General features: G+C 44.4%; 1 protein-coding gene across 6 annotated transcripts; it reads right to left on the bottom strand.

Moving 5' to 3' along the window:
• Window positions 1–174: 174 nt before the first annotated feature.
• On the bottom strand, window positions 175–24115 carry AGFG2 (ArfGAP with FG repeats 2). 6 transcript variants are annotated; one of them, XM_036280884.1, is made up of 13 exons: window positions 23774–24114; window positions 14398–14491; window positions 13251–13366; window positions 11981–12134; window positions 11240–11402; window positions 10428–10553; window positions 9710–9742; window positions 4494–4614; window positions 4226–4308; window positions 3957–4043; window positions 2850–2978; window positions 2356–2441; window positions 175–2000 (listed from the first exon to the last, which is right to left on the bottom strand). In XM_036280884.1, exons 1-13 carry the CDS (start codon window positions 23992–23994, stop codon window positions 1941–1943), a joined length of 1473 nt encoding a protein of 490 aa, XP_036136777.1. In that variant the 5' UTR covers window positions 23995–24114; the 3' UTR covers window positions 175–1940. The 6 variants fall into 6 exon arrangements, 5 of the variants coding, with proteins under 5 accessions (XP_036136777.1, XP_036136779.1, XP_036136782.1 ...); XM_036280886.1 differs by having other exon boundaries at window positions 3957–4040; XM_036280889.1 differs by lacking the exon at window positions 23774–24114 and adding an exon at window positions 14583–14774.
• Between the last annotated feature and the right edge of the window lie 2922 nt (window positions 24116–27037).

Here is a 27037-nt window from a genome sequence, read left to right as displayed (position 1 = left end):
TGTCAGGCGGAGGGCATATAAGGTCCACAAAATCAATACCAGCTAACATCACACGCCTCACCAAAGTAGGCTGACCAAATATAGCAGGCTAATTTTTAAATTGATAATTTTGTATGGCCCTCGAATGATGTTATAAATATCTAAATGGCCCTTGGCAGAAAAAAGGTTCCCCACCCCTGGGTTAGAGTTGGCTTGTGGACAGAAGGGTTGCAGGTTTGATCCCCGGACCTGGATGGGGTGTGTGCTTGAGGCAACTAACTGATGTGTCTCTCTCACATCAATCTTTCTCTCTTTCTCTCCCCCCACCTCCCACTCTATCTAAAAACCAATGGAAAAATACCCTCGAGTGAGGATTAACAACAACAAAAAGGTCATTGGGTAGAAAGGGAGGAACCTCTTCTGATAGCAAGGCTGAATCCTGTGACTTTCCTCAGTCAGGTGAGGTGTTTAACTCAAGCCATTTGTCTTGTCACCACAAAAACAGCCCAGACACCAAGGCTGTTGACACAAAATCCTCAGGTAGCAACAGTCTGAGGAGGGGCTGAGAATGCACCCAGAGTGGTCTACTCCCACCAGGAGCTGGTACCTTCTCTTTTGCCTACCCACCCTATAGTCACGCATCTCCTGTCCCTGGCAGAGGCAGTCCTTCTCCTGTTCTGCTCCCTCCCATTGCTATCAAAGGACTCCAGTTCAGACAAGGGCTGGCACTGTGGGGAAAGAGTCCTGTCCTTGGCCAATGGCAGGAGCATCGCAGGCAACATTATCACCAACCCAGGCAGTCATGTTAATTGACATGAGAGTACTCAAGCTGGCCCAAAGCAAGACCATGAGAGCCATTTTCTTTTTCTTTCAAATGCAGTTATTTTCCAACATTGCCTTTAACAGCTTTGGTGCAGAGATTTGGGGGCTGGGGATATACATGGAGAAAAGAAAGGAAAAAAGTTGCCAATTGCACAAAACTTTTCCTTGAAAAAGCCCAGGCTCTGGGGTGCTCAGAACATGTGGCTACCCTCCTCCCCACGCCCTGGAGCTCCGACTTTGCTGGTCGAGGCACAGATGGGGGGGATTCATCCCCTTCCCCATGTAAAAGAGCTGTCTGGGAGAGGGAGAATGGCTGCTTGTGTATGTGTGTATACATATATGTGTGTGTGTGTATATATATATATATATATAATAGGCTATATTAGAAAATTCTCTATGTATAAATATAAAACACTGGTATCCAAACATAACACCACAACTAACTAAAGTGCTTGACAGGAGTTGGGCATGTCTAAGTATGTAGGTAAAACTAGTTATCCTGAGTGCCCAGGATGAGGGAGGGAGCTGGGGAAGCAAAAACATGGAGAAAAGGGTGTGCTGGCCCAAGCCAGGGCACCAAGGGCACTCTGGTCCCTCAGGGCCTTCTCAGCCTGTCTGATCACTATCCCATGTCAACACCAAACCTCCTCCCCATCTTTACTGTACTCTTTCCACTGTGCTTCTGTCCATGAGAACAGTGTTGGAAAGCTGGGCATGGGGAAGAGTTCCCCCAGGGAAACACTGGTCAGCCTGTACCCACAGCTTCCTCTGCCCAGGGAGTTGGGAATGAAGGAAACACTGTGTATGCTGAGGACAGGAAAGAAGGAGGACTACTGTCATTGTAATTAATAATTTGAAAAATAAAACACCTTTGTTCCTCTAGGCCAGCCCTGCCTTTCTCTTCTCCTGGGCCTCCTGCCTGGGTAAGGCTGGAAGGAAGAAGGGAGGAAGCTGCCCTTTTATGTGCAAGCTCCAAGCAAAGCAGTAGCACCTCCACCATCTTCAAGATCCCTACCCTGCAAAGCAAGGCCCATTCTGGTCTCAGACCCACCGAAATGCCACAGGCAAGTCATCACCAGAACTGCAGGGAGTAGAAGGGCCCCAGAGAGCAGGGAAGAGCCACCCCGCAGGACACAGTGCTACAAGAATGGGTTGGTGGTCGGAGGTTTGGAGGCAAATGGGCTTGATGAGGATCCAGTCTGGAAAGAAACAACAACAACCACAAATTATTAGATTAAAAAAGAGAAGCTGGAGGGCACAGAATAATGACGTTCAGGGTTCCTTTCTCAACATTAGTGTGCTGAGGAAAGTGGGGATGGTGAAGGAGCTAAGAGGCAAGTGGAGGGGGTGGGTGGAGGAGATGACAGGGATGAGAAGAACTGAGACCCAACTACCTACTCATCCCTGGCTTGGACAAGGCAGAACTTTTTGAGGAAGAGGCCTCAGTTCCACTCCACATCACCTCTTCTCCTGGAAGGATTCCGTATCCAAGTTCCAGAGTGAGAGGCCACGCCCCACACTGGGGCACTCACCATGGTGCACTGGGGCACTCACCATGAAGGGGTTGGTGGAGATGCCTGCTGGTTGGCTCAGGGGTCTCTGTCCCAGCTTGGCTGATCCTAAGTCACTGAAGGAAGATCCTAGGAAGCAAGAGCAAAAACCCAGCAGATGTGAGCCCTGCCCCTCACATCTACCTCCCTACAGGGCAGGCACAGCTACATCCCTGGGTGGGGCTGGAAGGAAGAAGGGAGAAAGCTGCCCTTTTATGTGCAAGCTCCAAGCAAAGCAGCAGCACCTCCACCATGGTAGTGGGCAGTGAGAGGGGGCCTTCCTAAAGATAGCAATAAAGGTATGGAGCAGTCAGAGGACACAGGCAGACTTCCCTGTCTGGTGCTTCCCTGAATCCTCCCCTATGGTCCAAAATGGAACTAGCTCACATGTCTGGCTCCCTAATATTCCTGTGAGTACACACACACACACACCCATGGAGTCATGGTGGTGGGGAATGGGAGGGGGGGATGAGAGAGGGTGAGGTCTAAATACCTTACCATTCTGCTGCTGAGTCATGGAGGTCTGCAGGGAGAACATCGGTGATGGGAAGGTGCTGGCAAAGGCCCCGGTGGGTGGCACTGTCTGGGGGAAGCCTGTCCCAGCAGCGCTCATGCCAAAGCCAGGTCCTGTGGAGTAAGAGACAGGAGGTTCAGGTGAAGTTCTGGAACGTAGGCAGGAGGGCAGTTCTTCCTAAATCCCTCCAAGATGGAAAAATAGGATGGAGTTTCTTCCTAACCAGAGGTACCCAGCAGAAGTACCCTGAGTGAGCATTGGAACTCTTCAGCTTCCATATAACCCACCAAACCCGCCCACTTCCTGCCCACATGGCTCGTGTCATGGAGAGCATGAGCACCGCACAGAACTGGGGGCGGCTTTAGACTACTTATTAAACTACATAATAATTATTTATACTTATTAAACTACATAAACTAAAACTAATTATTAGCCCTTTCTGTGCCTCAGTTATCTCATTTCTAAAATGGGTAGTGCCTATCTCCTGGGGCTGCTGTGAAAATGAAATAACAGATGTAAGGCACTTAGGACTGGGCCTGCCACATGAGGCACCTCTGGAAGTTATTCTTCTTCTCTCTTCATGCCTCAAGGTTTTTGAGAACAAAAAAAGAGGGGGTGGTTCATGAGTCTGAAGAGAAAAGCAGAGGTTGAAGAGAGGCTGGGTGAGAGGAGGCCCTACGGCTCTGGCTGATGAGGGCAGGGAACAGGGTCATGATTTCAGGTGGCTCACCTTGGGACACAGATGGGAGAAAGGCTGGGCTCCCAGACACTGAGGGTTGGAGAAAGGAGAATCACTGCCACTATCAATAATAAAACAACCTTCAGAACTGACAGGTAAGTAGCAGTCTGTTTTTTTCTAATTCTGAAATTCTGATTCTGTGCCTTGGGTTCTTCTACTTTTTGCCCACTAAAATGGGCCTGGTGTGGGCTGGGGAAGGTAGTCAGGGGAACTTGTATGGGAAGAACACAACTGCCAGCTGAGGCTGCCTGCTGCTCCTCCTGACAGTGTGAGAGGAGGGGTGAAGGGAGAGGTGCAGGGAAATTTGTGCTGTGCAGAGAGACAGGGCCCGGGGACAGTCTGGAAGGCTTACCTGTGGCCAAGCCATTGGACTGGAAGGGGTTTGTGGAAGGCAGCTGAGGGTGAGCAGCAGGTGCTGTGAAAGGGTTGGTGAAGGCTGCTAAGGGTGGAATGGGGCAGAGGTGAAAAAAATAGATGGTTATTTTTTTTCTCGTTTGCTTAATATTGTGAAAACTGAGCATTCCTCTAAATCCTCTCTCCACCCCACCCACCCCTGCTCAGAGTCCTCAATTCCCTCTAGGATTTGGATCCCCTCCCTGGATCTCCACAGGCAGGACTCACCTCCAAAGGCAAGCCCTGTGCTGCTACCTCCGCCAGCTGTGGCCGACTGGAGCGTGGGGACCTGACTGGTCATCCCAAAGATGCTGCAACATGGGGAGAAAGGTTGGCATGAACATCTTCCAGGACCAAGGAGATGTGGGCAAGGGACTGAGAGATGGCAAACCTGGTACTGCCAGACAGGAAGAGCTGAGTGGACTGAGAAAAGCAAGACCAGGGTTTCTTGGCCCGCTCTCCTGCCCTAAGACAAACTCCCGATATCTATGCTTACCTGCTAGAAATACCTCCAGCTGATGGCCCAGGTCCCAGGAGGCCACCCATATCTGTGAGGCTGTTGGGCTGACTGGAAGGTGCAAGAGGAGAGGTACCAAATGGAGTCACTTGGCTGCTCCCTGGGAAGTCAGAGGAAATAAAATAGGGAGTGCTGGGCTGAGACAAGATGGAAAAGGCAGGAGAAGAGGAGATGGGGTGCAGTGGAGTGATCACATGAGAGGCAACACCTGGGTTCTCTGAACCAGCCCATTCTTCCCATGGAGGGCTTGTCTTCCAATGAGAATTCCAGGCAGTGTGATATTCAGCTTTTCTCAATCTTCCTAATGCTCAAAGCTGCCACCGCTGAGAGAAAACAGTCTTCCTCATGTCAGGTCACCATCCCTCCTGCTCTAGTTTGACTTACACTAGAGGCGGAAGAGTCTGTAATTTCCTCAAAGCAGCATTTCCATTTATGGATAAATCAGATGAAGGACAGGTAGAAGAATGGGGGAGGAGCTGTGAAGGGCAAAAAGGATCAAGGACACTTGGGAGACTGTCATGGCGATGGCACTGGAGGTGAATGAGCGTAAATCTCCAGCTATCAGCACTCCCATTGGAGCCACCTCTTTTTTGGGAGGCCACCCTGACGCTATGAGCTTAGATCAGGGTTTAGGCACACTGCTCACTGGGCAGAGCCAAGTGCAGGATTCTCCTGCCCTCCCTGGTGTTCACATATAAAAAGCACAGAGGGCAAGTTCCATATGGGAGTTTTACAAAACAGCCCGCAGAGCGAGAGTCCTGGAAACCCTGAGCAATCTCGTCTCACAGGAAGAGGCTAAGGCCCTGTCATTTTAAGAAAGCCTCTTTTATCTATGTGTCTATGCCTCATCTGTCAACCATTCTGTGAGGGTGAAACAAGGCTACAAACAAAAAACAAGTTTTGTTTTTATGAGTGCTGGAAGACTCATTACTGAAGGAAAATGCACTTTTCACAGTATCTGCAACATGATGGTGCTCAAGAATGAATGAATAGCTCTGGCTGGGTAGCTCAGTCAGTTAGAGCATTGTCCCAATATGCCAAGGTGATGGGTTCAATTCCCCACATACAGGAATCAACCAATAAAGGTGTAGATGGGTAGAGAAACAAATGGATGTCTCTCTCTCAAATCAATTAAAAAAAAAAAAAGAATGAATTAATATTTGAATAGGTAAAGGGAGAAGAACTGGATTCTACTTGTGGCCTTACCACTTGCTACCGCTAAGGTTATAGCAAACCATTTCATTCTCCATTAAAAAAATTTTTTTTCTTTATTGATTTTAGAGAGAGAGGGAGAGAGAGAAACATCGATGAGCGCGCACATCGACTGGCACTTCCTGCATGCCCCCCACTGGGGATTTGGCCTACAACCTGGGCATGTGCCCTGACCAGGAATCGAACTGGCGACCTCTTGGTGCATGGATCAGCACTCAACCACTGAGAAACACTGGCTGGGCTCTCTATTTTTTCTTGCCCTCTCATAGGGTGGCTGTAAAGACTCTCTGAGAAAAGTGTTTTGAAATCTAAAATATAACACAAATGTGAGGTATTATCATAACCTATGATTTAAGAAATGATCCGTAGGGTCACAGAAGCAAGACAAATTCTCAAAGGAAATATGATGGCTGGCTCAGATCATGAACACGAGTAAAGACCCTCCCTGGACCTCCAGCTCCAGCCTTTCTATATGCTCTGCCTCTGCCTTGAACAAGAGGCCCCGCCCATGTCCTTGGCCTGCTAACTCTTACTCACCCTTCGGGCTTAACAGAACCATGTCTTTAGAACAAGGCTTTCCTGATGCATTACTGTGAATTCAATCCTGGTTTTCCTCTCATAACACTTTGTTCTTTTCCTTTATAGCATTTGACATATTTATAGTAATAAATAAAAACACTGCCAGACCTATTCCACTGCCAGGAATTTTCTTACAGATATAACTTGCAAGTGCAAACATGACATACAGGGTTAACTGCAACACTGTTTAATAGCAAAAGACGAAATCATCCTAAATATTCATCAACAGGGGATCAATTAAATTATGGTATATACATATGTTGAACTATAAAAAAAAATGAGGAAGCAATATACTGATAAATCAAGGTGCAGAACAGTATATATATGCCATAAAATCTGTAAAAAAAAAAAAAAAAGAGAGAAACAGGACAATAAAAAATGAGTAAATGAAGGCCATCAGCTTCTCTTCCCAGAGGAATGGCTGCAGAGAGGAGCTGTGACAAGAGACTAGCATGGGTAATGCTGTGGAAACATTTTGTAGAATGGGAAACTTTAAACATATTTGGGGGAAAAAAGGGAATATGCCAGCAGAGGTGAATTAAGTGGAAGTGTTATTCAGATAAAGCTGATGGGGCAAAACTGCAGAAAGTGGGAATGGGTGAGGAGGATCCTTCACAATGAAAAAACTTTTCCTCTCAGAGACAAGAGGAAAAAGAAGGGAAATGAAAAAATAAAGACAGGAGACAAGGAAGGAAACAGCAAAGCCAAACTGGTACTCAAATCCTTGTTGCTCCCTGGCTCCTTCAAACCATATCCTATTTTCTTGTCAGTAAAATTTTGGGCTTTTATTCTGAATGCCCAGAACTATAATTTAATCTCCTTGCTTTTTCTTTTCTAAAGGCTTAGGCTGTATTTCTCCAAGATCCTTTGTTAAGGGTAACTTCAATGTACTAGGCACTGAGCATAGTTGATAGTGACCAGGCTCTAACTTGGAGAAGCTGAGAATCCAGCAGGGAAGACAGGTAACCAGTGTCTGTCTGCTGCAAGGTTTCAAAAATGGGCTGATTCTAGTGTGCTAGCACTTCAAAGATAGTGCTCTCCTTGCCACTCTTCCACTCCAATCCCTGGACTTTCTAGAGCAGTGATTCTCAACCTTCCTAATGCTGCGACCCTTTAATACAGTTCCTCATGTTGTGGTGACCCCCAACCATAGCATTATTTTTATTGCTATTTCATAATTGTAATTTTGCTACTATTATGTCTTTTTTTATTTTATTTATCCTCACCTGAGGACATTTTTCCATTTTTTGTTCAGGTAGAGTGGGAGGGAGAGAGAGAGAAACATAGACGTGAAAGGGACACATTGGCTTCCACCCGCACAACCAACCAGGGCCTGGGACAAACTGCAACCAAGGTATGCACCCTTAGCGGGAACCGAACCTGGGTCTCTCTGGACCGCAGGCCGACGCTGTAACCACTGAGCCAAAACGGCCAGAGCTGCTACTGTTATGTCTTAGATGACCCCTGTGAAAGGGTCGTTAGACCTCCAAAGGGGTTGTAACCCACAGGTTGAGAACCGCTGTTCTGGAGGAACAAGTGCTAGGCTACAGTGCTACTGCACATATTTGGTCTTCAGTCTTTCCCACTCCACAGGCCATGAGAAAGGCTGGAAAACCAACAGAGTGGTGTTGGATCTTCTGATTTTCCAGCCCCAGGTCCTTCCCTTGTCTGACTGACTCAGGGTACGTGGAATTTCTGAGCCAACACAACTCCCTGTCCTCACTTAGGTCAGACTCTTTAGTCCTGCTCTGGGCCTTCATGTCAGGGAGCTCTCCTCGGTGAGGACCAGGTCCTCTACCCTTCCAGGCTGGGAGAACGGCTCTTTCCATGTACAGGCAGTGCTGTGTGTCTCCCTGTGGACACTAGAGGGCAGAGCTGGCCCTCATGTGAAGTGCGCACTTTACAGAGCACATTCTCAGAAAGGGGGCCACCACTAGGAATATCTGTGCTTGAGTTTGCTTCTAATACACTTCCAGAGCCTCACTCCTGGAGCTGTATTTGTACACATGCCTTATAGCAGTTTCAGGGAGAAACTGCAGTTTTAGATACCTCCTCTCTCCAAATTCCCTCTCAGAAATATAAAAATACAATCAGGCTTGTCAGAAGAAATACCCACCTCTTACCAATATCTCCCTACTTCATACCCGGAAGTTCTTTATGTCACACTCACAGAAACAATCCCGTGATCATGATGTGGTACAAAGTGAATGAAATCTGCCACTTATCAGCCATTCAATTTTGGCCAAGTCACCGATCAAGTTGAGTCAGTTTCCTCTCTTGCAAAATGGGGAATCTTTCCTTCCTCCTGGAGATAATCCACGGATGCTCCTAGCAATTGCAAGAGCCTCATAAATGCTGGTTGGCTCAGGATATGGCTTCAGACTCTGCTTTCTGAGATGGTCAGACCCTGGATAAAAGTTTCATCCCAGGTTCAGCCCTAACCTGAATATTCCTGTACCAATTTACATTCTTATAGACAGCTCACAAAAGGGCCCATTTCCCCCACACAATATCGGCCATTATCAATCTTTAAAATTTTTGCAAATATGTGAAAAATAATTATTTTATCCTAATTTGCATTTTCCCTGATTAGTTAGGTCAAAGAAATTTTCATATTTTTTCTGGGAATTATCTGCTTGTATCCTTTGTTCTTTATTCTTTCTTATTTATAGGTGTTTGAAAAAACACATTTTGTCTGTTTGCCATGTTGTAAGTATCTTCTCCTTGTTTCATGCCTTTAAGTTTTATTTAGGACAACTTTTATCACATAGAATGTGACCTGTAAAATTTCTATTTGTTAGAATTTATGGAGATTTTGTTTCTCTCTATATGGTCAAATTGTAAAATGGCTATATGTCTGAAAATACTATATAGTCTGTCTTTTGGTTACAAAGTTCTGTTTTATTTATTAGAACAAACTTGTTAAATTATTACTTAAATGATCGACTTCCTTACTTGTCAATCTACTTTATCTATTAATTTTGTGAGAATCTATTATAGTCTCCCTCTCTGTTGGTTTATTAGATTTTCATTGTCTGGTAGTTTTTGCTTTATGAATTTCAAGGCTACTCTGTCATTTAAACTTCTTTGGTTAACTTTTATCAATATAAAATGTCTCTTCTTGTCCCATTCAAAAAAATTAAAATAAAATAAAACAAAAAGCAAGTAGCCAGTTCACAGTGTCACAGTGGGAAGGCTGTGGGCAGAGGGAGAGCAAGGAAGTCTAAGCCCGGGGTCAAGCTCTGCCATTCTGTGGGCTGTACCACTAGGGAAACAGTTGAACTGCCTCATCTGGAAAATGGCTAAATTTGAAAGGTTCCTTCCAGACCTGAAAACTCTAGGATCAGAGGACCTGAGATAGGCTCCTAAGTTCGGTAGGTTGTGGGGTGGGCAGAATAACTTACCAAAGCTGTAACTTCCAGTTAGCATCCGACTGGCTGGCAATGAGGGTATAAGAGGGGAAAAGCAGGTAGGGAGGGAAAGGGAGAAAAAGAGAGCATAAGTCACTGGCTTTCCTCAGACATCTGCTCTTTACAGTGCTCCAGCTGCCCTCCCACATCCAAGGATGTCCAAAGGAAGAGGGGCAGTCCAAAAGCTCTGAAGACTTGATGTCTGTTCACTTAGGGAGGAGCCGAATACTTTAAGGCAGTCTTTAGGTTCTCTTTCAATTGTATAACAAAAACTACACAACATAGAGTTTACAGGCTTCTGCTCTAAGAGGAATGGGCGAGGACTTCTGGAGACTGCCTTGGACTTTGACCCAGCCCTTGACCTTGTGCATTTTACAACACAGACCATCTGAGCACTCTAGAAGAAAGGTCATGTCCTTTCTCAATTTTTCTAGGACTCAGGCTTCCCATACTTCCCAGTCAGAAATCTCCTAGTGCACAGCTCCTGATGCAATTTTAGCCATTTTCCTTCCATGAAAAAAATAGACTAGAGCCCCCCTCTTCCTCCCAAGAATTTCATTAGACTTCTCTTGGCCTTTCCTGGAGTTTCTTCTCTTAGTCTCCTTTGCACAATTCTTTAGGTTGGTGCAGATGTGAATGAAAGGTGATGTACGGATGTGAACAACTAGACACAGTTGGAAGAAAGAAAGGAAACTGGTGAGGCAGAGTTTACCTGTGGCTGTTGGCTGGGCCTCAAACGGGGCTTGGCCAGCTAGAGGAATGCTTCCAAATGCAGAAGAGCTGGGGCTACTTCCAAAGGCATCAAAGTTGGCAAAGCCCCCATGGGAAGATGTCTGGCCTATGGGTGAAGGAAATACAAGGGTTTTATAGATAAAATGTATATTCATCTATATAATATACACTAATTCTAAAGGCCTTCAAAGGCCATTTGATGGGACATCTGCCTCTCCACAGGGTCCTCTTCAGAGGGAGATGCCGGGGGCCTGCAGCAGAGAGCTAGACACATGTGGGGGAAAGGGGAGCTCAGAGGCCTCCAAGTTCACTCTCCACTAACTCTTTATCCTTACTCTGTGATGCATTAATATTTTTGTCAGGGGATAGTTTGAGCAGAATCATGTGAAAAAATTATTTTATGGGGGGGACGGGGCTTAAAAAGGAAAAGGGGAAACTAGATACCACTTTATTCAACTCTATTATTGGCTACTGCTGATCTTTGGGAAGAGGGCAAGGGAAATAGAACACATGATAACCCCCTATTCCTATTTTAATATAGAGTGAAAGTAATAAAAAAGCTATTTCCAGTGTTCTAAAAGAATTGCTAGGAGCTCCCAATTCCCAAATATAATCCCTGTCATACCCATTTGATCCTAACCCTCCCAGCCTTGATGCATCAGAATTACCATCACATTTGTTCCTGTGAAGACAGCTAGGGCCAAGTAAAACCTGGTCACCCCCAAGGGAGTGAATTTTTTGTGCTAAAGGTACATATGTTGTAGGAAGGTTCTTATACCAAGTCCCACTTACCCCCAAAGGCTGGGAATGCAGCAAATGATGGTACTGCCTGGGGAGCAGCAAAGGGGTCTCCACCAATGTCAGCCAGCAGATCAGTACTGGCTTTCTTGACCGATTGGGGAGGTGGCTGAGCACTCCGGGGCTGTGATATCCGAGCCTGAGACTGACTGACAGACTTGGAGGAGAAGACATTACATATAGCACTTGGAATCCCTGACACACCCAGCCCCTGCCGGGCTCCCCAGGCAGCCCCCAGATAGGCAAGTGGAGAGAGAAGAGACCAAGAAACTGCCCTCAACTGAGAGGATTCCTGGGCAGAAGTTGCCTTAGCCTCTCTCATACCTAATTCCTCTGTGTTCTCAGTACACCAGCTCCCAGAACCACACATTTCAGAGCATATTAGTCAAGGTAACCCTGAGATATACATGGATGTTGCCCAACAGTCCCCCTGAAGCTGTTACCTCCTCATCTTTCCCAGGTGCTTGAAGCAGAGTCCCGGCCCCTTCTGTGTTTCCTTGGAGGAATGGTCAGGTTTGGAGTTCATACTCTGACTTCCCTAAATACCACTTCCTGTTGGGTTCTTTCTTCCAAAAGATATGAGTGCAAGGTGATAGATGCAAGACATAGGTAACAGCAGGGCTGAGAACCAACTCAGCTCCTGAACTGTTGTATGCTAAGTCCAGCAGATTTGATTTAGGAAACTCCTGTCTCCCAAATCCCAAAATAATCTTGAAGGGCAGATCCGAGAGTTACCTGGCTAGAGGTGGAGGCAGCAGCTGAGAAAGATGGCACAGAATCCCCCAGAAGTGTCCGCAGAGGCTTCCCTTCCGGGACGGAGCCCTGGATAGGTGTGGAGGCACTGCCTTTGGTATAAGTGGGCCCCTTGACTTGATCTGGGGGGACATACCTTCAAGAAAGAAGTCAGGTTGAAAAGAGAAGAGTAAAACCTTGGACCATGTTCAGCTTAGGTGCTTGGGGAAACACAGGTTACGGCAGTCAAAATCTTTTCTCATTTATCCCTACTAATTCTCTTTTTTAAACTAAAGGAAATTTAGCAAGATAGCAAAGTTCTGCCTGTCTTGAGATTCCCCTTTACAATCAGATGCTCATTTTTTTTTCTTTTTTTTCTGCAGGAATGTTCAGTTTGTTCTGGCTTGTGCCAATATTCCCTCCTCTTTCAGACATGTCAAACTATCTGGGTTTCACGTATGACACCTGCAATAATGCTGATAAACAGGTGATCCCATTTTCCTACTTTCAACTCAAGATCCCTCCTTTTATTTCCTGGGTGTTTCTTCAGATTCTCAGTCCCACAAAAAATCTTTCTGCCACTTCATCTTTTAGGAGCTCACAATCTCTCCTGCCAGCTCCTGCTACTTTTGATAAAACCCCTCCCACTACAGCATGTGTTGTCTCTACTCTGGAAGAATCTTCTTTTTCCTGAGGACACCCCCAGGAGAGAATCCAAAATGCTGCTTTATCCACATCAATCTCCTTGCTCTCTGTATTCTCTTCTCTATCCTATAGTTACTCCTAACATGCACATACCCCAGAAATCAAATAAGAAGTGACACTTGGAGAGAAAAAAGGCAAGGGAGAACAAAGATGTTGTTTTCCTCTTCTGGAAAACAGTATACATATAAATTATGAATGAAATGATGGGCTAAAAGCATAAAATTACATAGGACAAGTGCTTCCAGCCATATCTCTCCACATATGAGATCAGCTGATATATAAAAACTAACCTCCATTCCCACAGGCCAAGTTCCCCCCTCCAATCAGTCTACTATCTCCTCAAAGGAGGGGACATCAAAGCTGTAAGGTTAGTGACTGAGAACAAGTTGTCTTTTCATGTAGCTTTATGATTTTGAAGGCAGAATTTAGCCCTAACCAAATCTGAGTGAAACACTCAACCCAAGTCTAGCTTTTGAGAGAAGCCCCAATTCAACTCTGGAAACTAGATTATCAGATGAAGCATATATTGCACACATGTCTCCATATCAATCTCCTTCTTCCTCCTTACCATCTCTTTTTCTCATATTTTTCCTGGAGAAACTCCTTCACTTTCTGAGGATCCCTGGAATCTGGTATTAAAGATGTCCGAGCATCAAAAAGACCCAGCCAAATCTTCCTGCAAACCTAAAGGAATTAAGTTAGGTAACAGAGGAATTGGGGTAGAAAGCATGAAATGGAAATGATACTACCTTCAGTTTATTCATCAATAAATATTTACTGAGCATGGACACAGTGTGAAGATCTGGATATACCTACAAAACAGACAAGATCCCTGTCCTCACAGATTTGTCATCTAACGGGGAGGTCATGTTTTAAATAAGTTTTTAAAAGTCTATAATTATATACTGTGACACATATTATACAAGAAGTTAGAGGGCGCCCTGGCCGGTTTGGCTCAGCAGTTAGAGCTTTGGCCCGCGGTCCAGAGAGACCCAGGTTTGGTTCCCGCTAAGGGCATATACCTCGGTTGCAGTTTGTCCCCGACCCTGAATGGGGTTGTATGGGTGGCAACCACTCGATGTGTCTCTCTCACATCGATGTTTCTCTCTCTCTCTTCCTCCCTCTCTCCCTCCTGCTCTATCTAAAGATAAATGCAAAAAAAAAAAAAAAAGAAATTAGAGGGCCATGAGAATTATGAGGAACTAAATTTGGATGGGCGTGGGTCAGAGCTATGGTTTCCAGAACAACCTCCAGAGGCTCTGTTTGCACCCTCCAAGCAAGCCAATCACTCGTGAGCTTAGCTGAAGAAGGAGTTTAACTCACGTTCAAGTAAATGACATGGAATTAAACCTGGGTTGCTAAGGCTCAAGTCAGCTCCAGGAGATCTTAATCAGAGGGGCAGGGCCCATCAACTCTAAATGCTCATCAAGATGGAGCTGCCCCCCCTCCCCCCCCCCAGTGCCCAGGGACAATCGTTTACAGAGATTTTGTTCCTTTCCCTGATTCCTCCAGCAAGGGGCCTAGACAAACCACAATTTGTATAACTGAGATTCTTTAAATATACAAATACACATAAACCAAGATATCTTATATACTAAAAAATAAGAGAAACTTGCCCACAAAGAAAACTGTAGGGTTTTTCTATAATCTTGAGACAAAGCTCCCCAGCAGATAAGGCAACTACTGCCTGTAACACTCCATCTGCGGTAGCTCACCTCATTTCCACGGGATTGCAGGAATACTACTTCGGGCTCAGTGAAAGTTGTCATGGAGATGGACTTGACTCGATGAGGGGGGTTCAGGCCTCTCCTGTGGGAGAGAAATATAGAAGTATAATGCAGTTAGTGCTGCAGGTCTATTTATGGGAGGGGAGGAAAGGAGAAAGGATAAAACAACATACAAATTAAGCTCAAGTAGAACTCCCTGCCTGAAGTTACTTCCTAATTCAAGGAAAAAGAGGAAGCAAGAATGTTTTGGAGGCTTCTAATAAGAGACAGGGACAACAGAGTGGGGAACACATTGTGATCCTTGAGGGGAAGGCAGAGACTGCCCCTCTAGAAACCTCCTCTACGTTGGCTCAGACTCCAGCAGCTCAGTGTTCAATTGACGGGGTACTTCTGAGAACTCAGACGGGCAACCACTTCCCATTTCCTGTTTTGTCACTGTTTTAGACCTATAGCACATCCTCAAGGTCCCAGAGCCCATGAGACATAAATTCCTCAAGAAGAGGGAAGACAACAATGAAGGCCCATGACAATTTCTGATAATACTAAGATAAGATTTGGAGACCAAAAAACAGAGTTCTTAGGCTAGCTGCTACTCCTCATGTCTACACAGAAGACTGGTGTGGTGGTAGGAATAGAGAGAATCCCTCTCTTTCAGGAAGAGATCTCTGGGAAAATAAATATTCTGGACTTTCTCATTTCTGGATCTTTCAATGAAGCAGGAGGAACTCAGGTTCAACAATGAGAAATGAAATTGGCATGAGTTAGGAACATATATCTATAAGGATGCTTTTGTGCCAGCTCTGTATTAACACCTTGGGCATCCAGTTCTGCCCACAGAAGCCCTGTGGAGATTAGAGCAGAGAATAAGGCTTTCTTTCCCCCTCCCCTCAACTGCCCTACAGAGTATAGTCATCCCTAGCCAATTTGCGCTTCGATTTTCGTGGCTTCATTCTATTGAGGGTTTTTTGTTGCTGTTGTTTTTTTGGATACCTGCCCCTAGCAGGTACCCAACCAGGGATTCTCTGGTCCGCAGGCCAACGCTCCAACCATTGAGCCAAACCGGCCAGGGCTCTATTGCAGTTTTTATAGTATAGTATTTCAAATATAGTATAGTATTTGAAAAAACCACGATAGATTGAAGCCGCAAAAGTTGAAGCGCGAAGTGGCGAGGGACAACTGTATATAAATAAAAAATCCTTCTTCGCGGAAATTTATTTATTGCGGTAGAGCCTGGAACTGATTAACCGCGATAAAGGAGGGCTGACTGTATTCTAATGGGAAACTTGGATCTAAGCCAAGCAGGGTTTCACAGGTTCCCCTTTCCTTATACCTTAAGCTTGATTCTGGTCTAGACCTACTGCCCTCATCAGATTAAAACAAAACTGGCTGAACTAAAACAAATAAACTAGACCCTGGCACCAGGAATGAAAGACCACAGGCACATTCAGGAAAGACAGTCTCAAATGATGAGGCCTTTTCAAACTCTTACTCCCCCGGAAAAAATGAGCAAATCAAGATGTGAAAATAAAAGTGCATCAATAAAAATTATAATAAAAATAACTTTAGAACAGGGTCCTGGTTCATGTCCTCAGGAAAACAAAGGGAGAAGGAAGAAATAACAAAATTTACAAAATGGAAATTCTAGAAAAGGGTGGGGAAAACACATTCATGTTTACAGGAGCACACACAGAATAAAGGTGTTCCTGCCAAGACTGGAAGAATGGCAGTGTTTGGGTTGGTTTAAGTATCAAAGATGGTGAGGGCAGGGAGGGAGGACAGATGACACAGTACAGAGTGAACAGTAAAGGGCAGGCCCCTTTTGGATGACAAATTACCGATCATGGTTTCTAATAAAGGACAGGATACTGGAGGCTACAATGGAGGCCACAATTTAAGGGCACTTTCAATAATTCTGCTGCTAGACTTTTCAGTAAAGAGTCTTAAAGTACCCCTTTACAAAACAGGCAATATCAATGTGGACTGATGCCCCTAGTCAAGATAAGAGCAGGGAGAACCAAAAGCCAGGTTTTGTTACTACATGTCAAACAATAGCTCTTAAACTTGATCTGCCCTGCTCTGGCTAGTCTGGCTCAGCGGTTGGAGTGTCAGCCTGTGGACCAGAGAGTCCTGGGTTTGGTTCCCGCTAGGGGCACATACCAAAAAAACAACAAAAAAAACAAACCTGATCTGCCCTGAAGATTCTCTTCTGATCACATTTCAGAGATATTCCAGTTTTCTCTCCTAAAGCCTTTCTTACTAATAGTTTTGTTTCATTTTTAAGTTCAGACAGCCTGCTTCTTTATGCCTTCGCTTGCCCTTTTTCACCTTAACCACTAGGCCCTTCCCCTCAGAATGCTAGACCTTTCTGAGGTCTAGCCAGAGCAGACTTCTCTGGCCCTATGATCCTGGTCCTCTTCTTCACCTCCCACTAACAAATATTTACTTTGCCAAAGCACAAGGCATTGTGGTAGGCAATTTTGGGGAATATGAAAATTATAGAACCTAGTCTTAGATCACCATACTGCTGGCATATAAGAAGGACCCAGGGAGTTTGGACATGAGCACTTCTCAACACAGTAGGGTGTAATTTAGGCACACAGCTGGATCAGGGAAAATTAGCACCATGATACAGCAGTGGGGAAGGAAGAGAAATGGTCAGGGAAAAAGTAAAAATGTATTATGTTTACACTAGAAAAACAGATTCTAAGCCTATCACACAAAGGTCATTGACATTTCCAGAAACAAGAACCAGGAACTGCTAGCAAAGTATAAACAGGGAGGTGTGCTTCCTTGCAGGGGGAGGGGGAGGGACTTGACCTATGCATCAATCTAGAGGGGATACTTAGTATGAACAACAGAACTTCCTATAGCTAAGCTTGAACTGGAGGGTGTTTTGAGGGGAAGGTGGGAAGAGACAGGATAAAGGAAAGGCAGAGAAACTAAGTGATTTAGGTGCATTGGGCCAAATGAATCTGATGGAACAGGATGTTTCCATAGCACAGTACAAAACCCATTGCTTTGACCTTGATGTCTGTAGACTGGATTATGCACTATAACCAGAGCCACAGTCTGGAGACAGAGAGTATTCTCTACAAGGCAACACAACACTGTGCAGCCCAGAAGAGGGACTAGTTACATGGCCTATGAGTCAGAGAATTTGTTTCTGAATCATAGAGGCCATTGCTGGCTGAGAGAAGCAATTTAGAAACAAGAGCCCCTCCCCTCCCAGTAGATGACATGAAGTCATCTAGGAGTGTTGCTTTCCCTTGGGTACATACCAGGGTCATGCAATGGGCCAGATGTGAGTCACTGGCCTGGAATTAAACAGACGCAACTCTCCAACTTGTACGTAGTCTCCCCAAATTAACTCTCAGGTTCTCCCCAAAAGAAGTGAGAATTAGTTAGAGGTACTGTTCTTCAATTATTACAGCAAATCCATTCTGTTATTTCTAACCAGGAGGTGCTAAAGGAAATATAGAGATACATTTATTTACCCAGAATAGTGCATATTTTTCCATTTGAAAGCAAGTACATTATTAGGATGCAAGCCTTCAGCCCAGTCATGAAGCCTTTTTCCACTTCAGTTTCCTTTTCACAAAAATGCATCTAAATGACATCTGAAGTACTCTGAATCAATTTTTGAAGTACTATGAATTACTTGGCAAGTGAAGCAACTTGCAGAGATACTAGTCTGCCCAATTCTCTTTCTCTTAGCCTTTTCCCCCATCCCTTCCTCTATTAAGCACCCTACTATTTCTACAAATACTATATCTTTTGTTTCTCTGTGGTCATCACCCTCAAACTGACCCATATTTTGCTTCTAGCTTGCTTCATAAAAGCCTCAAACCTGCTCAGCTGCTCAGATAAGAAGGTTCTGCCAGGTCAACAATGGAAAAAAACAGTTCCACCCAACACACGAGTTCTTTTACTTGTGCCAAATCTGAACTTGGGAATTCCTTACTTCTGAATATTTGTGTTCAAATTCATATACTCCAGACTGTATTTCTTTGCTCCAGGATCCCACTCCTCTGCCTAAGCAGGGTTTAGCTAACCAGTCTAGTCCTTATCTTGAACCCAAACATCACCAAGAAGAGTCCCTGTTAGAGACTCTTAATGGTTCTGATAGGCTCCCCTATTACCCTGTTTCAGGGTCAATTTCACTAATTTTAGGAAACTTCTTCCTAATCTAAATCCCCCTGCTTCAAGCCATTTCCTGTTGTTGTTCCTCAGTGACAATGATAAACAGCTGTCTTCTCCTGTAGAGCCACTAGAAGCCTGATATTATCAGCTGCCTTCCTCTTCAGGCTCAATGCCAATTCTTTTACATTATTTTCCTTTCTTCTCATCCCTTTGGTAATTTATTATTTTCTTGGGTGCTTTTCAAGTTGTTCAAGGGCCCGTATGATAAAGTGCTTAAGTCTGTAATTTAGTGAAACTCTGTCCACCTCAGCCCAGCAGAGAAGAATATGAAAGGTGAGGTGGGAGGGGATAGAGAAATGGGACTAAAATAAGGGCAAGGTACATGTCTATCTCTCCAACCCAGACAGATGGAAAAGTACTGAATTATTAACATACACCTTTCCCTTCACGGAGATAAAAAGTGTTTCAAATAGGAGCCACCACTAGCAAGCCAGACAGGGAAACTAAGGGATAAGGAGGGTAGGAACGAGTCACAAGCACATCTCTTGACACCCAGCCCAGAGCTCTGTCCACCTTAATCCTGGCTTAATCCCATCATCAGAGTAAAGTACAAAAGTAGAAGAGACAAGTATACACTGAGACTTGAAGGACGTTGGCTTAAGGGATATACCCAAACAATCAGGTCAGTGAAGCATGTCACATACTTTGCTGGAAATTTTGAGTATTAAATCTCTGATGTCAATAAGATTTCAGGCCTCAACATGTTTGTTTTCTTTTACAGAATCATGGTTTATTCATTGAGGCATGCAAGCAAACCAGAATAAGAAAGAACATCTAAGGAGGCTCTGCTTTGGAAATCCTTTTTAGCAGCAATCTTTGCTCCAACCTAGCTTCAAATGGCAGATCCTTGTCTAGTAGGAGTCAGAAAAATAAACAAACCAGCACATGTACATGTACAGTGTGGGACAGAACTAAGTTTAGAGTTATGAGTATGTGAAACACAGTTTATTTCTGTATTATTATTTACTGTATTATTTTCCATGATAACATGGACAAATTAAAAGGATCTATATCAGGTTAAGGAAATTAGGTATTGGAAGAAAGTCAAATGAATAAAAACTAGGTTAAATTTAGGACCTACAAACGTGTATGTATGTAAATTTAGAACAGCAGGAACTAACAGTTTCTCTCTCTTAGGCCCTCACACCAACGCTGTGGGTTTTTGCTATAGCTGAGAAAGTATTCTTATTAAAAAAGAGTTAGTGTCCTGGCTGATGTGGCTCAGTGGTTAGAGTGTCAGCCTGCACACTGAAGGGTCATGGGTTCAATTCCCAGTCAAGGGCACATACCTAGGTTGCCGTACCTGATTGTAGGTTCAATCCCCAGCCCCAGTTGGGGTACATGCAGGAGGCAACGGATTGATGTCTCTCTCACATCGATGTCTCTCTCTCTCTCTCTCTCTCTCTCTCTGTCCTCCTTTCTCCCTTCCACTCTCTCTAAAAATTAATGAAAAAAATATCCTTGGGTGAGGATTAACCAAAATAATAATAATAATAATAATAATAATAATAATAATAATGAGATAGGAAGAATGAGCTCACATGTATAGAGATGAAGGCACAGTCATCACCCACACACTAATATTAAAATCTAAATTTTTCTTCAGATCTTGGAAAATGCAACTTTATCTGGAGCAGTCAACTTTGCTACATCAGCGAATCCAGCAAGCTGGGAACTCTGGTTATTCTTCTCACTGTCCCCAGAATACTCCATCCCTCTTAAGTACAGTGGTTCTCAACCTGTGAGTTGTGACCCCTTTGGGGGTCCAACGACCCTTTCACAGGGGTCGCCTAAGACGATCAGAAAACACATATTTCCAGTGGTCTTAGGAACCGAGACACCGCACCTCTATCCGTCTCCAGGCGGGTCCACCCACATGCAGATACACCCACACACAACATGAGGAACTGTATTAAAGGGTCACGGCATTAGGAAGGTTGAGAACCATTGCCTAAGAGGTAGACATATATGTAACATACTCAACAGAAAACTGGCTTTCAAAATACAAAGCCAATTCTGCGGTCTCTTTTCTCTGCCTATGGTGCTAAGTATGGTACTTCAATTTCCCCCCTTCAATATTCTCTTCATTTTAACAAAGAATGTTTCTTCTCTTTTTATCATCATATCTCTATGAGTTCCCACCAATTTCTGGCCCATGCTGAGCTTTATTTTACTTCATAACATTTATCACTACCTGCTATTATATATTTAATGATTTATTTACAGTCCATGACCTCTATTAGGATGTAAGCTACATGAATATGGGTACTTTGTCAATTTTGTTTACTACCATATCTCCAGCACCTAAAACAGTATCTGGGGCTTGACAGACACTCAATAAATATTTGTTGACTGGCTGAATAAATGAATGTGCAGGCTTTTGGTCTACCACAATTTTTACTTCCCAGCACCACAAAATCCTAATCTATGGGCAATCAACCATGTGGATTTAAGATGTTGACCTGGTGTATGAGACATTGTGAAGCCATGCCTCTTCATTGCCTGCTGGACTGTGCGTGCTCCTTCCTCACTCTGCAGCCTGCAATAAGTATGCCCCACCTCACACTTTCTGTTTCTGGCCCACCTGCCAGCTCCTAGCCCTTCTCTCATCAGAGAACACAGGTAATTTGTTAAGACCCTTTTAAAAGCTTTATATGCCTTGCTCTAGTCCATGCTAATTGGAACTCAAATTAGCAAATGAGAAGTACCACCAGAACCCAGGAGGACAGTCACGGTCAAGGAAATTAAAGCTTTCTTATAGAATTTCATCTGATATTTTTCTCCTTATAATCTCAACATGCCTTTAGTTCAGCTTCATTTTTGGCTCAGCCTCTTCTTGATCCTTCACTCTATTCTGACTTTCTACTAACAAAGGGTTGGCCTAGCTTCTCATTTCCCAACCACCAAAATGTGTTACCTAAAGTCTACCACTTCAGGAATCACTTGGAGTGATTCTCATAATGTTTCACCAGAATACTAAGCAAAAATGTCTTTCTAGCTTTTTTTTAAACTAAAAAAAGGGGGGGGGGGTGGCTACTAAATTCCTACCACTTGTTTCCATTGGAACTTAAGTTCCTAAAAAGCTAAGCCTTAGTCTGAGGTACATACACCTTAGAGAGAGAAAGGCCTTTTGGGGTACTTTTCTATTAATCAATCCTTAGGCCATATTCACTGCCACCCAGTGTCTCTACAGATCACAGGCATTTGACTTTTCATTAATGGGATCAACAGTAATGACCACAGGAGAAAGTGGTAAAGTTTTGCAAATTGTGCACTGATAATTAAGGAGTTAACTTTTCTAGCAAAAGAAACCAGGTTTTTAACGTGTCCCAGATCCCTTGCCCCTCCTTCTGTCCTGATTGAAGGATATTCATTATAAAAGGGAAATGTTATCTGTGTGATATTCTAAACCAAGATCTATAAAATAATGATAATGATGTCAGCATTTCCATCGTTTTATCTTTCATTCCATCACAGCTAACCATGGGAATGAATTAACACTGTTTCTTACCATTTTCTTCCTAGGACCCAAACCATGATATATCTATCATCAGTTTTAACCCCATGCTTCCCTTTACTCTTTTTCCAGACACTATAATCAGATTTTCCTTTTCATAACAAGATCTTCAGGAATCTACTGTCTCTTTCTATTTCATGCTATGAATATTCCTAAACTTTGCTCCTTCTCTCCTCAGTGTACTTGCCTCGGTCTCAAGTTCCTATCCTTTTGCTTCACTTGCATCTCTGTAACAACTTTTGACACATTTATGTTTGGGTTCTAAATCACTGTCCTAAGAGCCACAGTGGCTTTGACTTAGACCAAAGTCAAATCCATTCTCACAACACACAAGTGAGGTTGATCAGAACATAGAAGTTTGGCAAAGGAGGTAAAAACTGAATAAAGAAAGAATCCTCAACTGTATATTAGAAGACCTGGATCCTCATTTCTGATCTGCCATGATCATAACTAATATCAAACAACAAAGGTTGAAAACAGCAAGCCCCATAGGACATTGGATAAGTTACTAAACCTCTCTTTGCATCTGTTCTCCCATCTGTCAAGCAAGAACAATACTGCTCCCTCTCTCTTGGCTCCTAAAGGTGTAAGAAGAAACAAGGAAAGTGATCCTTGTTAAAAATGAAACCAACAACCAAATGGACCAATGTATCAAAACAATACTAAAAAATGGTCAAAATAAACTCCTTGATAAACTTATAAAAAATAGATATACAGGCTGGGTGTCGAATGTTAATCAAGCATCTAACCAAATAATTCCCTAAGGGGGAGAAAAGAAACTTACTATATAGCCAGAAATTTGGGCTAGAACTGTGGTTCTAAATTAGCTCAGGCACGGCCAAATACAGTGCTAGTGCCAAGTGTAGTGAATCAGATTATACAATAATCCTTCTCTCCTCACAATCTAGAAAGAGTTGTCAGATGTTACTACTAGGATCAAGCCATGGCAACAAGGAGCTTAAAGATGTAAATTATTACACTTAAGTATGGCTTATCCAGATCTACAAATCTTTAGAAAAGTTGGAAAAGTTAAACTTTCTAAGAGGGCAACCCATCAGCTCTCATCATCCCTTAGACTGGATAGCATTTCAAAGCCCTGCAAGATTAGGATCTTCACCTGAACACTGGAACATGGCTTCTTACCTGCCACTATCTCTGTGTTCTCAACCTGGGTTAATTTACCTATTTTAACTTGATTTCTCCATCTCACACTCCAGGATGGCCACAAGCCAGAAGGAAGAATGGTAGTCCTTCATCTTGAGCCCAGTTTGTCTTACCTCTTTCTTCTTTGTCCTCCATCTACATGAAGTTCCCTTTCAAGGTTTATGTCATTCTCCGGCCTTTTAAATCTCTAACCCCTTCCCCCAGTTCCCTTCAATTATCCCCACTTTCGGTTCTCCTTGCCTCCCTTAGGGAGTTTCTCCATTCCTCTCTGGTGGCTTTCCTTTCCCCTGCAAAGCGACTCCAACTGTGTCTTGCCTCCGCTGCCCCTTTCCTTTCCCCGTGACTCCTCTGCAACAGAAGACTTTCTCACCACATCCGCCGTGTCCCCGGGTCTCCCCGCGGTCCCCCACCTCAACTACGCTGACCCCCATGCCGACTCTCCGCCACTCCTTCCCGGTCCTCCCGCTGCGCCAGTCCACTCACAGAAGGCCGGAGCAGGTGGTGCAGACGAAGCTGCCCACGGTGATATCCACGTAGGTGACCCCGCGCTGGGCGCACTCGAAGCAGTGGCGGTTCCCGGCCTGGCTGCAGCCACCCAGCTCCCGAACCCGGCGACACCACACCTCCGAAGCCGCCTCCGCCTCCGCCTTTCCCCCGCCGACCCCGCCACCCGGCCCTGGGCCCTTCTTCGCCGCCATCACCATGGCTTCCCACTCCCTCGGACTTCCTCCCTGCAAATCTGCAGTCGCCCCTTCCCCTTCAACCACTACCGCTTCCCCGCCTCCTCTGTCGCCTCCGCAAGCCCGACTCCCCTGACAGAAGCTGGGGAGCCCGGGGCGTCCGCGCGAGACTCCTCAACCCCAAGCCTTGCCTATCCTGCACACTGATTGGCTAGTCTCCTCCCACCTCCTCATTCTGATTGGCTCGATATTAGAAGGCTTCGAGTTGCGGTAGCCGCCAACGCCACGCCCCCACTGCCTTCAGACCTCAGGCCTCTACCATTGGCCCACAGAGATCCTGGCTGCGAAGACAGTGCGTGCCCTCTCATTGTCCCCTCCCCATCTCGCCACTGCCTCCACGGCAGCCCTCCTCCCAGAATTGATTGGTGAATCCTCGGAACTCGGGCTCTGACGCCGACTCTGATTGGCTGTCGAGGTTGCAAAGTTAGTGCGCGCGAGAAAGAGTAGGTGTCCCGCGCGTGCGCAGCTCTGGTCCTCCCTCCTGATGACGTTAATTCCCGCCAAATTTCAAAGGCCTAGTTTTAGCTAGACTGTGCACAGGGGCACGCAAAGCAGAAGAGAAGTGGCCATAAGGAGGGCCGAGGGGACAGGGAAAGAAGGAGCTCTCAGAGGGAGGGAGGAGAGGGAATATTTTATAAATGCTATTTTATTTACTCCTACCCTATGCCATAGGAAATCTCATTTTACAGTCTTAGGTTATACAGTTTGCAGTAGGTCACACAACTGGTACATGTCCCAGTCAGGATTCTGATCTGGGTCTCTTACTCTAGGAACCCTGCTTTTAATCCCCACACTATCCATGAAATAGTATTTGGCTATTCATTTGACAAACACTTATTGACTACAAGGTTTCAGGCACTCTTCTAGATAATCAATCAATTCCTTTCTTCATGGTGTTATAAGGTGTCAGCAAGATAACCAGAGACGCACAGCCGAATTGTAAAGGAGTACTTCATTACACCGGTGGGCTGGACTTCCCCAAATCCCAGCCCTGAGCTTCCTTTGTTCTTTGCTTATATAGGAACAACAACAACAACAACAACAACAACAACAACAAAACAAACAGAAAAAACTACATTCAAAGAAAAAAAAATCTACATTCCTCCTGGGTCCGCTTAATTGGTACAGGGGCTGATACAGACTGTTCTAGAGGAAAAGGGGGTGGGGGAATTGGTTGCAGGGGTTAGGGCAATCATTAATCTCTTTCTTTTTATGGTCCCTCCAAGTTTCCCAAGGCCATCATTAATCCCTTATCTTTATGGTTCCTCTGGGTGTCGGTCTCACTTTTTTTTTGGAAAACTGCTGGGGTGTTTACATGCAGGAATAACTGATCAGAATAGAGTTTGATTTTTAAAATAGCCCAGTTGAATGGAGCTCACATTATAGGTAAGTAAGATTGGAATTAGGGCAATTAGGAAGTGAGTTCAGCAGTCCACGTGAAAGGTAATGGTAGCATAGACCATGGTGGTAAGAGTGAGTTGGAGAGAAATGGATTGATTCAGGGAATGTTTTGGAGGTAAAATCCATAGGACTAGTTAATGGACTACATGTGGGAGGTGAGGGAAAGAGGAATCAATGATAACCTCTGTAGAGAAGTGCCATCCAATAGAACTCTCTGTGATGGTGGAAACGTTTCATATCTGATTGTCTAATATGGTAGCTACTAGCCACATTTAGCGATTGAACACTTGAAATGAGGCTAGTAAAACTGAGACCCTGAAATTTTTATTTTACTTAATGTTAATTAAATAAAATTTAAGTTTAAATAGCCATATGTGGTCAGTGGCTACCATATTGAATAGGGAAGCTCTAGATTTTTTATTTGAGCAACTGGGTAGCTTATGGTGTCATTTATTGGAAAAGTGGGTACTGTAGCAGGAACAGGTTAGGGGATGCTGATAGCCAGAAATTAGTAGTTTTACTTTGGACATGTTTATTTGAGACCCTTGGGAGACCTTCAAAGAGCTGATCAAATAGGCAGGTGGATACATAGTCTGGATTTGCAGGAATTTTAGGAGTCATCAGTACAGAGGAGTTATTTAAAGCCATGAGACTGGATGAGGTTGCTTAGGTACACCATGTAGACAGAGAATAGAGCCCAGAACTAACTAAGCTCTGGACACCCCAGTTTGTACTTTGTTCTACATCTGCAGTTATCAAAACCACAAGTACACTTTAAGTCCTTAAAAGGAGGCAACACCAAGTCACATCCAGATATGCAGATGTGACATCTCAAAGGGCTTTAAACGTTCCTTCTAAATTTCAGAGTTCACAGTTACCAAGTGTTGCCCATTTCTTCTATGCTTTCTCATTAGCCAAGGGTTATTTCTTATCACTCTGAAACATTGAACAAATTGGTAGACTTAGCTACTACCAAACCCTGATGTATACAATAGCGGGGGAGGAAAATTAGAACACTAATATGGATTGTGGTAGCTTTCTGTTAATTTGTACCACTGGGTGTGGTGGTGCAAGGAGGCACCCACCTCTGACCCTTTAGGCCCTATCAGGGAGTAACAAACCTTCATAATCAGGGGCAGCACACTAGCACAAGAACACCTTTTTATGCCATTGTCCTAGTGGCAGGAGGAATCCCACATGGACAAGTGAAATCCTTATTGGTTTCCCTGCTGAAAATACCTCACCCTTGGGGGATGGAAAGCAAACATTTTTAGAGATAAAAGTGAGAGCTTCCACCCACCACTCCCTGCCTAGTTCTTGGTTTCTGGACCTCTATATTGGCTGAGGGAGAATTGATATTGCATTTCTGTCACCATTTGAGATCACATATCACTTTCTTCAAGAAAGCATCCTAGCCTCATGGGTGCAGTCTCCTGGATACTGCTAGATCTGTTTTCAGAACAACATTTCATTGTTCTATAAGGCCAGCTGGTTCTGGTGGATGGGAAATATGATAATGGCCCATAGCTTGCCAACCCTTATTTCTTTCACTGGGAAGTGAGTTTCTTGGTTGGAGGCACTTATGTCTGGACCACCTTGTGTTATG

Source organism: Molossus molossus, unplaced genomic scaffold, assembly GCF_014108415.1.
Source record: "Molossus molossus isolate mMolMol1 unplaced genomic scaffold, mMolMol1.p scaffold_m16_p_3, whole genome shotgun sequence".
In the NCBI taxonomy this organism is placed as follows: Eukaryota; Metazoa; Chordata; class Mammalia; order Chiroptera; family Molossidae; genus Molossus; species Molossus molossus.
Note: the sequence above shows the minus strand (reverse complement) of the source record. Positions and strands in the feature narration are given on the sequence as shown.